Consider the following 20,701-nt stretch of genomic DNA (forward strand, 5'->3'; position numbering starts at 1 on the left):
TGCCTCCTCAACCTGTACTTATATAGTTGATTTTTTAAAAAAGAAGTTTAAGGTTTTTTATTTATCCCTCTTGAATTTGATCTTAATAGATTCAGCCTAGTTTTGTGACCTGTCCTGACTTTGTGGTCATTCTCAGATGGGGTTCCCTATAAATTTGTTGAGCAGGTCTTCTGAGCCATTCTGAGACATTGCAAATCTGAAACATTGATAAAAGAATGTTAAACAGCCAAAAGCCTGGAAAAGGTTCTTGGAACCAAAAGACAAAAGGAAGTTGTCTTAAGTGGAACGATGACTCCCTGACTTTCCTTGGGTAGGCAAATAAAACAGTTTGCATAGATGCTTTTTCTCCTATAATCCCAGGAAACGAGTAACATCGTTCTATGAGGTAGTTGATTATCTCACATAGTAGTGTTATGGATAAATATTTGTAAAAATGGCCACCTTGTGAATGTTATTGTGGCCTATGTATCAACAGCTATTCAAAAGGTTGAAAAAATAGAAATTTTACAAGCTCGATAAGACCTTCCTTATGAAATCATTGATTGTGAAAACATTGTGGGTACAAAGGAAGATGTTGAAAAATATGGGGTAGGATTAAGAGAGTCTTGAAAGCTACATAAAATTCTCATACCTACATACCAATAAATACTTTATTAAAGAAAGAGTTGAAAAATACCGGGCAGAGCAAACACCAAATATCATCCTAGAAAAGTAATTGACTATATTTTTAACAAACAGGAACTGACCTACTAATGAGGTAGTCATTCCGAACCAACTGTCTTGTTAGAACAAAGGACAATAGCAAGTAATAAGAAAAAGATAATAGTGTATCCTATTAAAGTGACTTCAGATTGACCTGTTTATAACATACTGCCAATTCAGAAAAATGAAGGAAAAAAGATAATATCAGGAGCTAGGAAGATTAGTTTACTAATGCACTTGTTTGTGGAGTTGGGAATTTGTCCCACTCTTCTAGGAATTAAGTGCATATTGCTGCACTTGAATGGATCTGATAAAATTGTGGCATATTAACATAAAGGAATTAAGTATATTAGAATAATTTCACAAGAACCTAATATTAACATTCAAAGAATATGACAAGAGCCATATGAATTAATGAAGATCAAAATTTAAAAAACCTGCATAATAACTATAGTCACATAAAAGCAAATAACTTTGAAGGGATATTATAATTCTCATTTGTGTATGATAAACTTTGATGTGAGAGTTCTAAAGCTTCCTACTCCCGAATAGAATGGTGATAGACTTTAACTGTGAAATGATGTATTTGTCAAAATTGACCATTGTGTAGATTTATCTCACTTAACTACACTCCTTTGTTATAAGGGAGGGTTCTCTTGATGCCATTGATAAGTGATAATAATTTTTTAAATCAATAAAATATTCAGAAAAGTAACAGAATAGACATTGGCACCATTTTAAAAAGATGTTTAATTGAAATGAATTGATTGCCATAACAAAGAGACCAAATAACTCTAGAAACTGACTCAATCAGGCAACAAGCATTTATTTACAGCAAAGAAGTAAATATGTAATCTCTTTGACAAGAAAAGAGGTATGGAAGCCAGATTGAACTCTGGTTCCATTTAAATTCTTTTGTAAAATTCTATGGGGAAAGGTGATGAAAAATTATAAGTAATATTCTCTCATGAAATAGATGGAATTTGTGGAGGGACAAACAGGCTTACCAAAAGTATGGTAAAAGACTCTGGTTAGCCACATCTTCCAAAAAGCATTTAAATTGAAAAGAGGACAAAAAACACGTGAAAAATTGAAAAAGATTTCTTTGTAATATATTCTCTCCTGTATCAATAACTGTGTACACATTATATTTGACCCTAACTTCCTAATTACTGATATGCTATATGAGAAAGTAGAAGTAGCACTTAAAGAAAACAAAGATTGGAAGAACAGCTGAACCAGCTAACATGTGTTATACACTGTTATGTGGATACCTAGTAGAGTACTGAAAGAAAGCTTTCCTACAAATACTGAGGTTTTTTAGATTCTACTCTTTGCAAAAATGTGAAGAGTAAAATATTAAGAAAAGATTAGAGAAATTTAATTACACATTAAATTTTTTTTCTCTTACTACATTTAAAAACAGTTTTTAAAATTTTTATTTTGAGTTCTAAATTCTTTTCCTTCTTCTGACCCTCTCTTTTTCACTCCCTTCCTGCCTCCCCCACTCCTGAGGATGGCACATAATCTGATCTAGATTTTATGTGTGTTAATTACACATTTTTTGACAACTGAATTTTTTGTGTATCAATTTTGTGAGAAAAATTTTAACTGTGAAGGTATCAGTAGAAGGATTCTTTTCCCTCTCCATGCCTTGAAATAAAGAAGCTGATGATTTTAATATATTTTTAGGGGATGAGTCTAAGTAAAAGGGGACCTCAAGTGAAGCCAGTAGTTGCATAAAGAGTTGGTTACTTATATTCTTGAGTTGTAGAGTAGGGAGAGTATTTGAAATGATTGACATAAAGGAAAATAAAGATGTAGTTATTACAACTTCATAGTGACATATATATGTATGTATATATGCATGTGGGTGCATGTGCATGTGTATGTATATATAAGCACTAATGATTTAAAAGAAATAATAATGTATTAATGTCTTTACTTTAATTGTGTTTTCTAAATAGTATTTTATGAATTGAAGTAGTCAGAATGTATATTTTTAATCTGGAAGGCATAGTTCAGTTTTTGTGATGTGTGGTATTTTTTTTTATTCTCTACTTTAATATTTTAAAAAATCATTTGATTTCAATGAAAGACTGATAAATGAAATGTTTTGAAAATTGATTATAATTTAACATATAAAATAACTAGGTGAGAGAGAACACTAAATCTACCAGACTAGTTAGAACACACACAAAAAAGTATCCTTTGGGACAACAGGAAGCTAAAATTATCTTTCATGGTCTCATAATGACAGCAGAGGTGCTTAGCCCCTCTACATCCAGTAACATCTTTACTTTCAGTCTGACAGCCTCTTTGTGACTGTCCCTCCAGAGACATTGGCCCTTATATTTTTAAATTTAATCTAGCATTAGTAATAACCTAGACTTTGGTGGAAATAAGAGTTTTACTGAAGATGGGCAACACTTTCTGCCAAATTCCTTTTATTATAGGATACTTCTTTATTGGGATATTTTCTTAACAATCCAAAACTAGAAAATAGAGGCCAGAATGAGCTATGACCCTTTTTCTCTGATAAGCTAGTAAATAGAGTCTGTTTTTCCCCACATAAAATATAGTACAATGGCAACTGGTACCTTTTACACCTCAAAAATACTTTCTGGCTCATATTTTGAGTTCAGAATTGGATGGAAAGGCTATAAAAGATGAACCAAAAAATTTTTCCTGGTCACTTATATGATTTAACATTGCTTTTATAAAACTCATGTTAATTAGTAGAAAAGATAATTTTGTTGCAGTGCAGGCTCTAATTTTTTCACTTTTCTCTGAAGAGAATGAACATTGGTCTCAGAGTCTTCCTTGTGATAGCAGACAGTTTGCAGCAGAAAGATGGTGAGCCGCCAATGCCAACAACAGGAGTTATTCTTCCCTCAGGAAACACTCTTCGTGTAAAGAAAATTTTTCTTAATAAAACTTTGACAGATGAAGAAGCAAAAGTCATAGGTTAGTATTAATGTATCTGTAATAATGAGTTGATTTTAATGCATTTTACTGTTTTAATCATAATTTTAGAATTTTGTCATTACAAGTCTGTTTACGTTTTTTATGTATACTTTGAAATAACGAACAGTTGAGTTAATGTGTCATTTCAAACAGCTATTGAATTGGGATAAATATTTTTTTGTGAAAGATAAATTTCATCTATACTTTTTGGATATCATAGTCCTTTTAGTTCTATATATCCTTATGTAATTCCTATCACATTTTTTCCCCACTCTTGAAGAGAATATATTTTTCCCAGGTACAATCTCTTATCTAATCGTTAGATGGTGAAGTTACTCCTGGGTAGGATTCACAATTTTAAAACTTCCATTTAAAAAAGCAACACGTTTTTATTTCCTGCCTACTCCTTTTGACTGTTTTTTTTATCTATTGAACACTACCTCTAAGGAAAGAACCAAACTCCCCTTATCTTTCATTCTTGCCTTTATTTTATAGATAAGAAAACTGAGACCCAAAGAGGTTAAGTGACTCTTTCAAGCAGTGACTGGCACTCAGGTCTCCTGATTCCTAGGCCAGCACTTTTTCTGCCATTCCATGCAAATGCAGAACTCATTCTTTATAGTTGATTGGTAATAAGAAAGCATGCTTCCATCTAAAATACCTTTTCTTTACAGATCTTTTTTTCTCCCTGCTATTTTTAGCTGTCATTATTTTTAACCATAAAGAAAAGTAATCACTTGATTTTATTTTCCTGTTTTTACCTAAAGATTTGCATGACAGAGTGTAAATTTTAGTTCAGACTTCCTGAAACATGGGTTCTTTTTTTCTTCATATATTTATTTTATTTTTCCCTAGTTGCATGTAAAAACAGTTTCCAAGATTTTTCAAAGAATTTTCAGTCATGAATGCTCTCCCTTGCTCCCTCCCAATACCTACCCCGTGCTGAGATGGTAAGCAATCTTGTATAGATTTTACATGTGCAATCATGTAAAACATTTGAAGGATGAGTTCTTGAAAGATATATTCAGGTTCAGATCACACCCTTGGGGTAAACATCTTTTTAAAGCTACAGCTCAAAAACCCTTTGCCAGTATTTTTTTTTCCAGACCAAACAAGAGAACATATTGACTCAAAGCAAAGTAATTTAACTGAACAGAATAGTTAGGTACATAACAAATGGAAAAAAATCCCTCCCTATATACATAGAGGTATACTTTTGCATTGAATTTTATGTTGAATTTGTTAGAGAGAGAACTGTTTTGATTTGCATTTCACCTGAAACATCTTTTGAGAGGTGTTATCATCTGATCTGTTGATGTTATTACTGGGCTGTCTTCTCTAGTTTATTAGTGCCCTCTGTTTGACACAGAACTCCTATTTGCTGAGTTGGTATTACCATCTGCTTGTTCTCTGCTGTATTATAACCTCTAAATAACTTTTCTCTACAAGAGGATTCTTAAAGATATTTTTGTCAGTATAACTTATAGCGTAGAGTTTGTTCAGCTCTTTTGTGAGTCAGAACCAATCCCTGCCTGGCCAGTACCAATCCTAAAGTCATTTAGGTCAAATTTGCCTTTTGAATTCTTATAGTGCTTTCTCAGTTCTTCAGGGCTTCATTGTTTAAGGCTGAACTGGTAACCTTCATCCTACATAATGATACTGCCCCATAATCTGTCTTCTGCTTACTCTGAATAAGTTTATTTTTTAAAGAAATTTAATTACATTAGATTATTTTTAATCAGGAAAAATTCTAAGGAAATACTTCCATAATTTCAGTATTGTTGTTCCCAGATTTTAGTTTGCACTTTGACTAATTATGACTCTGATAACCAAAATCACATTGTACAGGCTTTAAAGTAAATTAGCGGTTTGTTTCCTGCCTAACATTAGATTTAAGATGGAGGGAACAGTAAAAGTGGATTCTTCCTAATTACCCTTTGAGAAACTTAAAGTTCTCCATAAACATCCTTTCCCTTTTTACTTTTGTATTGTTAGGATGCTTTCCTGTTTTTTTATCTCTTATTTTTTCTACCTCATTTTTTCTTACTTTACAGTTAACTAATTATAGCTCTTCTATATGCCCTGCTCTGTTAATGTCAATCTTCTCAAAGATCTCCAATGGGGATTCATAATCTTTATTTGCCTTTATAGCTTTTTCTTTATGATCCCATAGTCCAGCTGTCTTGTATCTCTTACCAGTTCTTCTTATCCTGTCCTTTCCTCTCTGTCTCTCTATTCTATTTCCCATATTCAGAATGAATCCTTCTTCCTTGTCTTGCCACTGATGCAATGTACTATGTCCAGAATTTTCTTTTTCCATTTCTTAGTAAATCCTTCTCTTCCCTTCCAGACCCAGCTTTTTCTCATAATATTTTATAAGACCTCTCCTTTTCACTCATTTTCCATTTTGTATCTAGTCTCATAACTTATTTTTTCTACTAGGTTATATAACCTTTAAGGGCAAGAATGTTGTCTGCTTTCTTTCCATTCTGTAACAATACAGTTCATGGCACATAGACAATTTTATTAAGCATTTACATATATATATTTAATATTTTATATAAAATATGTATTATAAACAATTATTTTCTGGTTCTTGAGCTGAATAACCATTGCGCATCTTTGAATGTCATACCCTGCTATTTTTTTTCTGTCTTCTAAAATCCTTGCCTTTTTTCTGTCTTAACATCGGTTCTAAGACAGAATGGCCGGGGGGTGGGGGTGGGGGTGGGAGGGAGGCAGCAGGGTGGCTCAGTGGATTGAGAGCCAAGCTTAGAGAAAGGAGGTCCTGTGTTCAAATTTGGCCTCAGACACTTCCTAGTTGTGTGACCTTGGGCAAGTCACTTAACCCACATTGCCACTCTTCTGCCTTGGAAACAATATGTAGTATTGACTCTAAGATAGAAGGTAAGGGTTAAAAACACACATACGCACGCACACACACACTCAATGGCAGGTGATTAGGATTAAGTGACTTGTCTCAAGTGACACAGCTAGGAAATGTCTGAGGCCAGATTTGAATTCAGTTCTCCCAATTCCTAGTTTGGCACTCTATCTACCCAGCCACCTAACTGTCCCTATGCCATGGCTTTTTGCAATTTGGTTCTTTATAAATTGTGATCACTATATCTGGTGCTGATTTCTTACAATTGCCAGGGAATCTGGTTTTCACTCAACCTTTCTAATACCTCTATTAGGTTTGAGAGAAGCTGCATAGGCAGCAGGATCTGTGCTGAACTTGGACGTGGAGAATGCAGATTTGAATTCTGATTCTGCTCTTTATGTATGGCTGTGACCTTGGGCCAATCTCTTAGCTTCCATAGGGCTCAGTGACTTCATCTTTACTATTAAGTAGCTTGACTGCATAGCCTTAAGGCCCCTTCCATTTCCAGAACTCTGATGTTCAGAACTTGTTCTTTTAAATCTTTATGTAAGGAAGTGTTGAGATTGAAGGACTGTTTTGTTAATTATATTTTTTTTAGTAATGTTCATATAATGACTTCCTTATCTCTAGTAATGATCAGATGTTATGACAAGCAAATGAAATGGCAAATAATCCAATGAGCATCTGTATTGTCAATTCTTGTTTATTGTTAAGACTGTAATAGAACACTGGTGTGGGTAATCCAAAATTGCATTTCATAGAGGGAAAGATTTGTTTTTATAATGAGTTTTTACAGTTAACTTTGAAAATAGTCTCATCTAACATTCTGGTACTTTATTTTTTAAAAAGTCATATTGTTAAGACATGATTCAAATAAGACCCTATCTAATTTCACCATTCTTCCTTCCTTGCTTAATTCTGTATTAGGAGTTAATAGCACTTATATTTTTACATATACCTTACTGATTGACTTCCAAAAAACTGCAGAGATGGTCAGGATTCTGGGTGTCGGGCTTCACTGGATGCAAAGTAACAGACAAGATTACAGTAGAGCTCTAAGTATATGGATTAATTATTGTTAGTACTGAGTTGTTTAAGATGTCAACAAAACAACTAGGATAAATCAGTAATCTTGAAAGTAATAGATGTAAAAGATTGATCATTTAAATTATTTGTTTTTGATAGTAGCAACATTTTTTTTGCCAGTATTAAACTTAGTGAACAATTTTTGAATATCCAGAACTAATACTGTGGTGGAATTCTTCTGAGTGGCAGAAGGAAGCCAACCTGGTATTGAAAGTTGATTGTACTTAAATTCATAGACAATCAAATGTGAATTTTGTAATGTACATTCCAAATGTAAAATTGTTTTGTCAGAATATAAACAACAGTATTTGATTATTGTGATTCATTAATACTAACCTTGAATTAATAAGATAAATCATAAAGGTAAAAAAAAATTATGTTAAGAAAAATTGCCTGGAATGACCTCCAGGAATTGATGCAGAGTGAAAGGAGCAGAACCAGAAGAACAGTGTACACAGAGACCAATTCACTGTGGTAAAATAGAATGTAATGAACTTCTGTACTAGCAGCAATGCAATGTTCCATAGCAATTATGAGGGACTTATGGAAAAGAACGCTACCCACATTCAGAGGAAGAACTACAGGAGAGGAAACACAGAAGAAAAACAACTGCTTGAACACATGGGTTGAGGTGGACATGATTGGGGATGTAGACTCGAAACTACCACTCAAATGCAACTATCAACAATTTGGTAATAAGTCTTGAATCGATGACACATATTAAAACCAGTGGAAATGCGCATCAGCTTTGGGGGAGGGGGAAGAGGTTGGGGGGTGAAGGGGAAAGTAAGAACTTGAATCATGTAGCCATGATAACTTTTCTAAAAAATAAAAATTATTAAAAAGAAAAAAAAAGAAAAATTACACTGTTCTATTTCTTTTTCAGGAATGTCAATATACTACCCTCAAGTAAGAAAAGCATTAGACAGCATACTTAGACATTTAGATAAAGAAGTTGGAAGACCAATGTGTATGACTAGTGTACAGATGTCTAATAAGGAGCCTGAAGATATGATCACGTATGTAATAAACTATTTTATTTCTATTTGCTATTTATTATCAGAATAAAGATTGCTATGTTCATTCCTAATTACCTGGCCCTTAGCTGTAGGATTCCTTTAAAGTATGCTTTGAATAGACCTTTGTTCCTTTTATATTATCTTCCTTTAAAATCATCAAGTCCTAATGTTTTTGAAGTGCTACAACATAACTTTACTCTTATTGAGTTCTTTTTTTTTTTTAACCCTTACCTTCTGTCTTGGAGTCAGTACTGTGTATTGGCTCCAAGGCAGAAGAGTGGTAAGTGCTAAGTTGTTTCTTATTTTAAAAAGACCAACTCATTTTTTTTCTTCTATTAATAGGCATTTATTTTCTCTTTTTGTTATCCCTTCTTTTCTCCCCAAGAAAAATAAAAAGAAAAATAAGTGATACCTTGTAACAGATATAATCATTCAAAAAAATTCTATCAATTGTGTGTGTGTATACAATTCTTTTTTTTTTTAGTTTATTAATTAATTTAGGGTATTTTTCCATGGTTACCTGATTCATGTACTTTCCCTCCCCTTCTCCCACCTGCCTCCTGTAGCCAACAAGCAATTCCACTGGATTTTACATGTGTCATTGATCAAGACATATTTCCCATATGTATCTAATTCTATGTCATGAGTCTACCACTTCTGTCAGGAAATTTCAGGTCCTTTAGAATTTTGATCTGTCATTGTTTGTCTTTATAATAGCAGTTTGTCTTTATAATACTTATATAAAATCATTTTGGTAATAAGTATGAAAGGGATTTTTGAAACTCTTCTCCCCAACCCCAGTACCCCACAAAACAGTTATCCCTTTTTTTCTTTTTTTAAAACCTTACCTTCCGTCCTGGAGTCAATAATGTGCTCCAGGGCAGAAGAGTGGTAAGGGCTAGGTAATGGGGGTTAAGTGACTTGCCCAGGATCACACAGCTAGAGCGTGTCTGGGGCCAGATTTGAACCCAGGACCTCCTGTTTCTAGGCCTGGCTCTCAATCCATTGAGCCACTTAGCTTTGCCCCCCAGTTATCTCCTTTTGCTTAATGACCTCTACTGAACACATTACTTCTGAAGGCTATTCAATTCCCCATTTTTGAAAATCCCAATTTTTTAGTTTTTCCTTATGTCATCCCTGAATCTACTTCTCTGAAACTTCTCTGCGCTATTCTTAGTTCTCCTCACTAAAAATAGTGATTTCAATTCAGATTAGGTCTCGAGGTAAGAATTCTCAATATTTGCCAGCCAGTGTAAAAGACCTACTCTTTACTTAATGAGCTGATGATGTAAATTCAGTATTAAAGTAATATTATGTAATTTGTCACATGATATGTACTATATAATTATATAATAGTTATAGTATGTGTTGACATGTAATATTTATACATTACATTACATGTTGTATTACACATTTGATGTAAAGACATTTTGGCAATATTATCTTTATTCAAAATTCCTTAAATGTATGAAATCTTTTCAGTTCATTTCCTTATTCAAAACACAAACCTTTTTTATATAGTTACAATTCCATAAACAGAGGAGTAAAATGAATATGTCAATGTTTTTGTATAGTAATTTTATTGCTAAAGTGCAGTCATTCACATTGAATAAAAAACTAGTTTTGATTTTAAAAAATAATATCCTTATCCTTTTTTCCTAAGCTTTTATGAATTTTCCTGTTATTCATGGATTGCAAATATAAAAGTGATAGTGCCAATGACTTTATTGGGTTTTGCAACACATCTTAACATTTGTTTTAAGATTTCATTTTTGTATGGATTTTTGTGGTATCTTCTTGCCAATTTAGTTTGTTATATTTTAGTATATTTCTAACATTATTTTCTAGACTTTATCTAGACTGTATTTACTCTCTAGATTTTAAATAATAAAATCTTTTAATTCCACTAATGATTTGCACTTAATATGATTTATATTTCAGGGGTGAGAGAAAACCGAAGATCGATTTGTTTAGAACTTGTATTGCTGCTATCCCAAGATTGATTCCAGATGGTATGAGTAGAACTGACCTCATTGAATTATTAGCAAGGTAAATTAAATAAAACTATTGTTTGCTATGATCATTTTAAAACTTGCACCTGGACTTTAGATTACCAATACTGCCCTATTATTGTTGTCTTTAAAATGAATGAATGAAATAATTTTTAAATCCTTATTTTATTTGACATCCTGACTACCACTTTTTCTTCTTAATTCTCTGTCAAGCTTGTAACTCCTATTCATTTTGAGTTCCATGTCTCATCTTGAGTCTCCTACAAATCTCACTTCTCAGATTTCAGCTATATTGTCTGTGATTTGGATCTGTCCTAATTAGTTCTTATTTTTTTCATTTTGTGACTCATAATGTTTCTTGGGACTTGTACCCCTGCATCATCCCTTTACATGCAAAACAGTTAATATGTGTCTCATGGTTTTTTGAGCAATTACCAAAATTAAATCTACCTCTCCAACTATTGATTTGACATCTTATTTTTACTTCTCTCCATTTGTGAAATTTTAATGTTTGGCCGTTGTTCTCTTTTTGTTTTTTGTTGTTAGTAGAAGATATATTTTTTTCCTGAAAATAACATTAAAAAATTCACTCTCTCATGTGCAAAAAATATTTCCAAGTTTTGATTAAGGACTCTATAATCATACTTTTTTTTGGTGTGGTTAGAATTATGAAAGTCAACAGTCTGATGCAGTTTATGTAACAGTGACCACATAGAATGTTATCAGCAGCTGTTTTAGTCAGTTACATTTACCTTTATTTGTCAGTATAGGTAAATGTAACTGAGAATTCTAGAGCTCTTATTAAATTAGAACCTAGAATTAATTAGGGGTTTTAGAGGTCCGCTCTCTCAAATACTTTATTTTACTGATAAGTATTCTCATCTAACTTCATAATTTGCTCCATCACTCTCCTATTGATTTCTAGAACATATGTTCTATGCACGTCTTGTTGACTTCTCCTTCAGATAAGCATGAGTACATACTTACATGCATGCTCTACTCTAAGATGCTTCAAGTTGAAATTTGTGGACAAAGTGGTATCTACTGTCAAGGATATAAAGGAATATAATTGAATCTTTAGAAACAATATGCTTTCCTTAAGTGTTGCTATAGTTTTTAGTGTGAGCAAATTGTTTGTTTTGTTTTTTTTACAGTGTGTCACTTGAAAGGTTAAAAGTACTTTTTGTACACAAGCCACAATTCTCTCTCAGTTCCTGTGTTTACTCTTTCTACTTTATGCATTCCATTTATCCCAACAGTTCTACCTTCCCCTCCCCTGAAAAAAAACCTTAATTCCCCTATTACCCAGAAAACGAAATCATAAGGACAATTTTTTAAAACAAAGCTTCAAGGGAATAAAAATAAAACGCATGATTTCTTCCTTAAAATTAAATAAGTTTATCTCTCATTTTGCTTTGCTTTTATTTGAACTGTTTTCAGAGCACTTCTTTTTAATTGTTAATCATTTAATTCAAAAGAGGTAGTTTACATTATTTCCATATACTATAGATTAGTAATGATTTCCTGTAATTAACTGTTTAAATCCCATATAAAAGAAAATATTAAATCACTTTTAGATTTTGTTCATAGTGGTATTTGTCTGGTATTTAAGAGTCTAATAAAATGGATATAGATGGATATTAAAAGTATTAATAGTTTATTTAAAGTCATTTTGATAGTTATAGCCACGCACCTGATAAGATCTAATTCAAATCACCTGCTATTACCTTCTGCCCACCTGGCTACTTCGTCTGAAAGAGCAAGTCTCCCAATCACAACAGGAGACTTATACCTCTGTCTACATAATCACACTTCCTGTTGTAAGAGGAATCATGGGAAATGTAGTTTCCAAGTCCCCTAAACGTCCACAGGAAGTTTATATCATATATCTAAATATTAAGGCTTAATGAACCCCAAAGAACCCCAAATTCCAATAACACATTCACCCCTCCCCACCCCTCCGAGATCCAGAGAAAAGACTGGTCTTTCTCGATGGATCTTGTAAACATAGTCAACTTTTAAATTACAGGAATTTGAGGATAAAAGAAAAGAGGACATAAACAATGATCCAATGGTTGCTAGCTGCATTGACAAAAAGCCAGTTAGGGGCAGTCCCCTTTGGCATAAGAGTGTACATTTAAAATAAATGCATTCAACTCCCCATAGTTCAATCAGCTGCACCCCAAAGTTCAATTTGGATCTTCATGATCCAGTGAAGGCTTTTCAGGCATCTTCATGGTGCCTTCTTTAAATATGTTCGTTGTCTGGATTCTGGGAGATGGTGAATTTCTTATCCTAAAATTACTCTCAAAGAATTTAAACCTCACATTATAGATTATAAAACATACATTATGATTATAAAACTTACACTACCCCCTGAGGAGAATCAATAACACCTCCCCTGAAGAGGGTTAAGGCCAACACTCTGATCAGCCAAGGATACGTGGCTGAGTTTTGGGGGTTGTGTAAAATCGATTGGCAAAAGAAGAAAAAAAATAAAAATCCAAATAAAAGAGAAAAAATTAACTTGTGAATAAACTGTAAAATGTCAAAATCTTATGTGCAAAAAAAATGTAAGGAAAAAATAAACTTATATAATAGTCCTTGAATCAAGGCCTAATTAAAGTGATTTAAGCAGTTTGCAATTACCCATTCAGGAGCCAGGACTACAGAAAGTTGCCATTCTCTATATAAGAGAAATAGCAGGACCAAATATGTGTGCAAGGGAAATGTCTTTCCCTGGTCTGATTTGCCTGCACTTTCTCAGGGATGAGCCATAATGATAGCCAATCTTAGGTACTTACTAGGAAATGAATCTAAGGGGAAGTCTGGCCTCTAACATGTCAGAAAGCTACAACCCCGAACCTCAAATACTAGTTTCAAGCACTATAGTATTGGCGTAGAACTTCCTCAATCCATGGTCTACATGACCTTTTGCTCCTTGGCACTTTGCAGATTCTCAGTCAGTCTCCATGACCTTGTGTCTCTTTTGCTCCCTTCTCCTGGAATCAGACAGACATTAATCACAGTCCCATAATATTTATCAATAATTGGCAGGTTACCATAGTCTAAGGCTTTATGAGTATGCATTAATATTATAGCAAATGTATATTTATATTAAACTTATATTATTGTAAAATCAAAAAAGGATTAACATTGATTATATGTACTTACAGTACAAAATGAGAAAAAGGGAAAGAGTCAATTACGCTATTAAAAAATTAAAAAGAAAAGCAATAAGAAAATTAAAAATTCAGGGAAAATACAATGTTTTCATGTATAAAAATGAGAAAGACAAACAAACTGGAATACTATGTCACTTTACACAGCAGGCAGTAAAACTATGAAATGTTAACCCTGAGAAATTTTATACACTGAAAATATATAGATAGCTTCATGAGTAATAAATCATAATGCTTCTATGGAGTAGCTAGGGATATTTTAATAACCATTTAATACCAGTGTTATAGAAGGCAGTTAACATCCTCTTTTACAGAATGACAGATAGAGTACTGGGCTTGATAGACCATTGATCATGTCCCTATATGTCATTTCTTATGTTCTTGTGTAACTACTACTGCTTTGTGGCTTGCTCTCAAGTCTACCTAGCTGTCATAAATTTTCTCTTCAGTCTCATTGTCAGTTGAAGGTTGGCTTAGTGAAGACCAGAACTGAGTTCAGCAGGGTGAAGACTGTGATATCTCCTTTCTCCTAAACCACACAACTCTTCTCCTCTGTCATTGTGGATAACTCCATCTTCCCAGCTTCCTAAGCATGTAATTGTGGCATATTTTTAATACTACCTACTTACTCATTCAGGCTATTTCTAACTCTGATGCATTTGTCTTTATAGTCAATCTCCAAAATTATTTCTTCTTGCCCAGGACTTCAATCTCTTGTTCGCATAGTAACGTAGTATTGGTTATTCTTTCTACTGCAACCATTTCTTTTATGGTTTTCCTATTTATCATCTACTTCCTTACATTCTATGTGTAATCCTATTTAAAAAAAAGTATTCATTGTTTTCATGCTTAAAAAAAATAAGCACAACTTTACCAGGTCTTTTTGCCTTATTATCATATGCAGACATAGATTCTTTAATCTTGAAGGCTTTCTTCCGTGTTGTTTCAACTTGATTTCCTTCATCATTTCTTTCTTCTCTTACCCTATTTACTTCATTTTTTCTATGTTTATTCTTCGAACTATTAAGTTCCATTTTTCACTGCTATGTCCAAGAATTGTTTTTATAATATTTCATTTTGATTTGTTGCATTTTGTTCATAACCAGCCATCTTATATTAACTGTATGGTTAGTATCATAATTTATTGCTATAGAAACAATTTTGATAATTGATGTCCATCCCAGTGACAGTAGAAGACTAAAATAGTAGCATGACAGAGTGCTATAACAAGACCCTTCCCATAGATAGATAACTGCTTATCAAGTATAAGAAAAATTAGCAAACTATATAGACTATAAGACTATAATTTCAAAATGACTGGGTTTCATTCAAAATGAAATGTATTTTCCACTAAAGTTTAGTGATTGAATAATGATCAAGTTTCTTGCTGAAATAATTATGAATAGGTTAACTTTAAATGGGAGGAAATATATGTAGATTTTATATTCATTGGAGGAGCATAGAAAAGGACCCAGTGGACCCCAACTTCATATTTCTAGTTACTTCTTATGCAACAGCTGAAAGTGTATAATTTCAGGTTTGAGCTTATATATATATGTATATATTTATATTATGTTCTGAAGATTTTGAAGCTTGCTAACTGAATTTTGTTCTTGGTAGGCTCACAATTCATATGGATGAAGAACTACGTGCTCTGGCTTTCAATACTCTGCAGGCACTAATGCTTGATTTTCCAGATTGGCGGGAAGATGTTCTTTCAGGATTTGTTTATTTTATTGTTCGTGAAGTTACTGATGTCCATCCTACCCTTCTTGACAATGCTGTAAAAATGTTGGTGCAGTTAATAAACCAGTGGAAACAAGCAGCCCAAATGCACAATAAAAACCAAGATTTTCAGGTATTATGCTTCCTTTTAAGAATATTTTGTATCAAGCAACAACAAATCTACTATAAATATTTGATGGCATCTTTACTTCTTCTTAAAAACAAAATCATGATATTTCAAATTGGTAAGTTGTTAGAAATGCCAAAATGAGCATGAACATAACCACAAGATATCTTTTCATTTTCTACTTCAAAATATACTTAATTTCACCAATGTAATTGCTCCTTACACTGAGTTAAGTTGTAAATCCTCTATTTTATACTATGCCTCTGTCCTTCTGCCTTTGTTAGCTCAGAAGAGACAGTCTCTTTTCAGGAAGGAAACTGTACTTGAAATACAAAAAATCGTTATTTTGTTAGAGCAACTTAATGCCACTTACTCCAAGATATCCTTCACTGTTTCTCTCAAACAACTATAAAATATGTTCATTGTATTTTTATTTTAGATGCCCAGTAAATGTTCATTGACTGATTTTAAGCGTGATGTGGAATAATACAATTTTAGAGATGCTCAGGTCCAACTCCATTGGAAAAAGCATGTAGCAGAGAGTTTCAGTGTCTTATTATATGTTCTATAGTTGCTTTGTAACAAAACTGGGCCCAAAATCAGAACCTGAGAGTTCTTGCTATGGGACTCTTTGTTTTTGCTTTTCTGTGTTTTTTGGTATATCAGATCTTATGTTAAATGTAATCATTTAATCTTGTGGGTGAACCCATTGGTAATGGTAACAAAAAGGAAGAAGTCACTATTATTCATCTAGATTTCTATGTATTGGATTTTATTAAAATAGGGCGTATTTCTATCAATAATTACTATATTATGAATTCTTATGCATTGTTTTTACCATTATCAAAAAGTCTTCAGTAAATGATTTAATTTTTTAAAGCGTGATGTATCTAATGGAGCTGCTCATACCCTTCCTTTGGAGAGGATCCCATATTCCAATGTATTCCATGTGGTGGAAGGATTTGCACTCGTCATTCTTTGTAGCAGTCGCCCTGCCACTAGGAGATTAGCTGTCAGTGTCCTTAGAGAAATACGAGCTTTATTTGCACTTTTGGAAATTTCTAAGGTAAGATTAAGAAATTTCTGATAATTTTTGTCCATTCTACAGCAAATAGTATTATTATAGTTAGGTTTCAATATGTAATTAGCCTAGTTTATTTTTTATTTTTCTTAAGGATCATTGTAATTTTCAGAGGATTGTATATGTTATTTTTAGGGTGAGGATGAATTGGCCATAGATGTGATGGACAGATTGAGCCCGTCCATTCTTGAAAGTTTCATACACCTCACAGGAGCTGATCAGGTAAGAGTATTTTTTCCTGTTATTAATTTTGTCTTACTAAAGAATACCATTTTTTTTTTTAGTTTACATTTATTTTTGCATGAGTGATACATTCATTTTAGAGATAATGTACATGAAAGCATTCTTCAAATCATAAAGTCTTCATACAAATATAACAAGAAGGAGGCATTAATCCTTATTGTTACATCTAGATATAAGCTTTATAATTTGAAAATAAAATTATACTACTTAGAATCTAACATATTATGGACATTAACAGGATCATAGTTCTAGGACCAGAAAAGTTCTTAGAGGCCATTTAGTACAACTACATTGGTTTGTAGATGTGGAACCTGAGACTCATGGAAATTAAATGACTTACTCCAGGTTATATAGGTATTGTGTTTAATTGAGTAAGTATAAAATTGTCCTATTAATAGTGAAGCAACTAATCAGAGCACTTGACCACAGCTTTCTTAATTGATTTAATTGTTTTAATTCCAGTAAAAGAAATCCTATAAACTTACATGCCAAACAAATGCATAATTGAGCTAGTTAGAATAGAGAAAATGTTAGTTTACTTCATTTTAAAAATACAAATCTATCCCAAGGAAGTTTGTATAAATTTTACCAAATTTCCTAGTTAGGTTACAAAATGACATTCTTTAAATTACCTTGTGTTGAAAACATAGAGACCAAGAATATTATATGATTATCTACTGAATTTATTACTTAGGAGGTTTTTTGTTTTTAATTTTCTTGACTTCAGGGAATGTGGAATGAGATCCCACAGTATGTCTTTCACTTATATAATGACCATTAAAATTAATGAATGTATAAAACATGTCACATGTTTTTTAAAAATCTATTCAGTTTAGAAACACTTAACTAAAAAGTTTCAGCATTGTGGTTTTTTCCCCACATATTATGCTCATTCTTCTTTCAATTTAGGCTTTTTCCAATTTAAGTACTGTCTATATTTTAAATCTTTAAACAAAAATTAAAAATTTTACTCTGAAGGTAACATTTAGTTCTAAAGTTTAACACAAATATAAATGAGCAAATTTTTAAGAATATATACCTTATAAATGAATCACTCTTCTAAACTATAACAAAAAGAACAAAAGATCAAGAATACCAAGGGAAATAATGAAAAAAAAATGTGAAGGAAGGGGGCCTAGCAGTACCAGATATTAAACTGTACTATAAAGCAGCAGTCATCAAAACAATATGGTACTGGCTAAGAGACAGAAGGGAGGATCAGTGGAATAGACTTGGGGTAAGTGACATCAGCAAGACAGTGTATGATAAACCCAAAGAGCCCAACTTTTGGGACAAAAATCCACTATTTGACAAAAACTGCTGAGAAATTTGGGAAACAATATGGGAGAGAATATGTTTAGATCAACATCTCACACCCTACGCCATCTTGATTTTACTGTGGTTTTCTCTATCAGTTTCTGGAGCAAAGACAAATGGAATATTTAATGTTTAGAGTCAAAAGATTGAATTTTTGTTGCTGTTAAAACCATTTCATATTCCAGAAAACTGGAGAAGCTCAGGATGTGTAATTTTTTTTTCTCCACAGACAACTTTACTATATTGCCCTAGCTCCATAGATTTGCAAACGTTGGCTGAATGGAGCTCCTCTCCTATCAGCCACCAGTTTGATGTGATCAGTCCATCCCATATCTGGATATTTGCACATGTGACCCAGGGGCAGGATCCATGGATAATTAGTCTGTCAAGTTTTATGAAACAAGAAAATCTTCCAAAATACTGCCCGACTGCTGTGAGCTATGCTTGGATGTTTGCCTACACAAGACTTCAGTTGTTATCTCCACAGGTTGATATAAAGTAAGTTCTTTTGGACTGGAATTTAAATGAATATACTGTAATTTTTGCTTCCATGAGACATTTTTTTTTAAAGTTCTGAAAATAAGGAAACTGAAAGAATAATTTGGGAAATAAAAAGGAAAAAGGTAGACGTTGGAGACATAATGTGGCAAAGAAGTTGGTTCGGATGAAAGAATACAGGCTGTGGAGAGACTGTAATGCAGGGGTCGGCAACCTTTTTGGCCGTGAGAGCCATAAACGCCACATTTTTAAAATGTAATTTCGTGAGAGCCGTACAGTGCTCACAGTGCCGCTCCTGTAACAGCGCCTGAAAAAAATTTGACTTTATGGCTCCTGCAGAAAGAGCCATACGTTGCCGACCCCTACTGTAATGGAATGAGACTGGGGGAAAATCTGAGCTTACATCCTTCTAAAGTTGTTCTGATTTCATAATTTCTCTTACTAGTAACATTTAACATTTATTTTGACTGCTGCTGGAGTTATAAGCAAAATTACAAAATAACAAAGTTTAATCTGGTTACTGAAAAGATGATACTGGGAATAGGGGGATAATTAGATGCCAGACGAACTGGGAACGCTCTCACACCTCACAAGGGAAGGACTGATAGATAAACACAGGTAAACCAAATGGGGATGTGAGGTTTGGGAATGACAGTTGGTCAAGTAACTGACAATCTGACAACCAGGGAAAACTAATGAAGTGGGTTCTTGATAGCTTAGAGGAGGCAGGAAGTACTAAATTGGTATTAGATGAGGGAAGTGGGAGAGAGTGGTTTCTATATTAAGGAATAGGCCTAATGGTTGTTTTTTTTTTAACCCTTGTACTTCGGTGTATTGTCTCATAGGTGGAAGAGTGGTAAGAGTAGGCAATGGGGGTCAAGTGACTTGCCCAGGGTCACACAGCTGGGAAGTGGCTGAGGCTGGGTTTGAACCTAGAACCTCCTGTCTCTAGGCCTGACTCACTCCACTGAGCTACCCAGCTGCCCCCCCTAATGGTTTAATTAAACTAAGATCTAAGCTAAGCTAAACCCTAACTAGAATAGGAGGGGCTGGAGAGGAGGGTTTCTCACTGCACTGGTTCAGTGATGCTCCAAGATGATCATAAATGCCACAGGAAGCAGGAATAAGTCCAATAAACAGCCAGTTAATCCAAAACAGTCTCGAGGGAATAAGGTAGATGATAAGTCTGCTGTCCACCAACAGATAATCCAGATCTTTCCTCAACCTAGGCCATGATTGTTGCTTGAAGTGTCTTCTTCTCAGTGATATCCCACACTGACAGCTCCTTGGATATTTGGCAAAGCTCGACCACACAGCCAAAAAACCTCCTTCCCTCCAGCTTGGTCAAACTAACCACTTGTTCAAAATCCCAGCTTCATTCCATTATGGAACTCTCAGGTCTTTAGACACAGCCTGACAGCCTGGGTGCTAATGTCTTAGTTTCCTCATTACATTACTCTCCTGACTCCCTTTAGCCACCTGAAATTCATCTGTTCCCAGCAAGACTTTTCTGCCACCTTCCTTTTTGCTTCTGTCAGAATTCCAGTTTCCTAAGTACTTAACCCGCCCCCCCCCCAAAAAAAATGTTATTGATCTGATAAACATTGTTTTCACATTAAAAGTTCAACTCTTTAAGATATTTTCAAGGAAATAAAACTTTTAACTTTAATTAACTCCTGGGCATAATTTTGTTTTCAGATATTTTTGAGGTAGAGGTACAAAGAAGACCACATCAAGTTGGTTTATGTGTAGATGTTATAGAGCAGGGGTCAGCAACATATGGCTCTCAAGCCATATCTGGCTCCACCTCCCGACCAGCCAGTCCGAGCAGAGCCCCAGGATGTGCCCCAGGGGGCCC

At 33.7% G+C, this 20,701-nt stretch overlaps 1 protein-coding gene across 1 annotated transcript in view; it reads left to right on the top strand.

Moving 5' to 3' along the window:
• Positions 1 to 20,701, top strand: part of FRYL (FRY like transcription coactivator) — a 163,030-nt gene that overhangs the window by 49,009 nt on the left and 93,320 nt on the right. The window contains exons 14-20 of the mRNA XM_044680887.1: positions 3,498 to 3,669; positions 8,526 to 8,658; positions 10,600 to 10,707; positions 15,473 to 15,710; positions 16,585 to 16,770; positions 16,921 to 17,007; positions 18,575 to 18,843. Of these exons, the coding sequence (XP_044536822.1) occupies positions 3,498 to 3,669; positions 8,526 to 8,658; positions 10,600 to 10,707; positions 15,473 to 15,710; positions 16,585 to 16,770; positions 16,921 to 17,007; positions 18,575 to 18,843 (1,193 nt within the window). The remainder of the gene's footprint in view (positions 1 to 3,497; positions 3,670 to 8,525; positions 8,659 to 10,599; positions 10,708 to 15,472; positions 15,711 to 16,584; positions 16,771 to 16,920; positions 17,008 to 18,574; positions 18,844 to 20,701) is intronic.

This window comes from Gracilinanus agilis, chromosome 6 (genome assembly GCF_016433145.1).
Source record: "Gracilinanus agilis isolate LMUSP501 chromosome 6, AgileGrace, whole genome shotgun sequence".
In the NCBI taxonomy this organism is placed as follows: Eukaryota; Metazoa; Chordata; class Mammalia; order Didelphimorphia; family Didelphidae; genus Gracilinanus; species Gracilinanus agilis.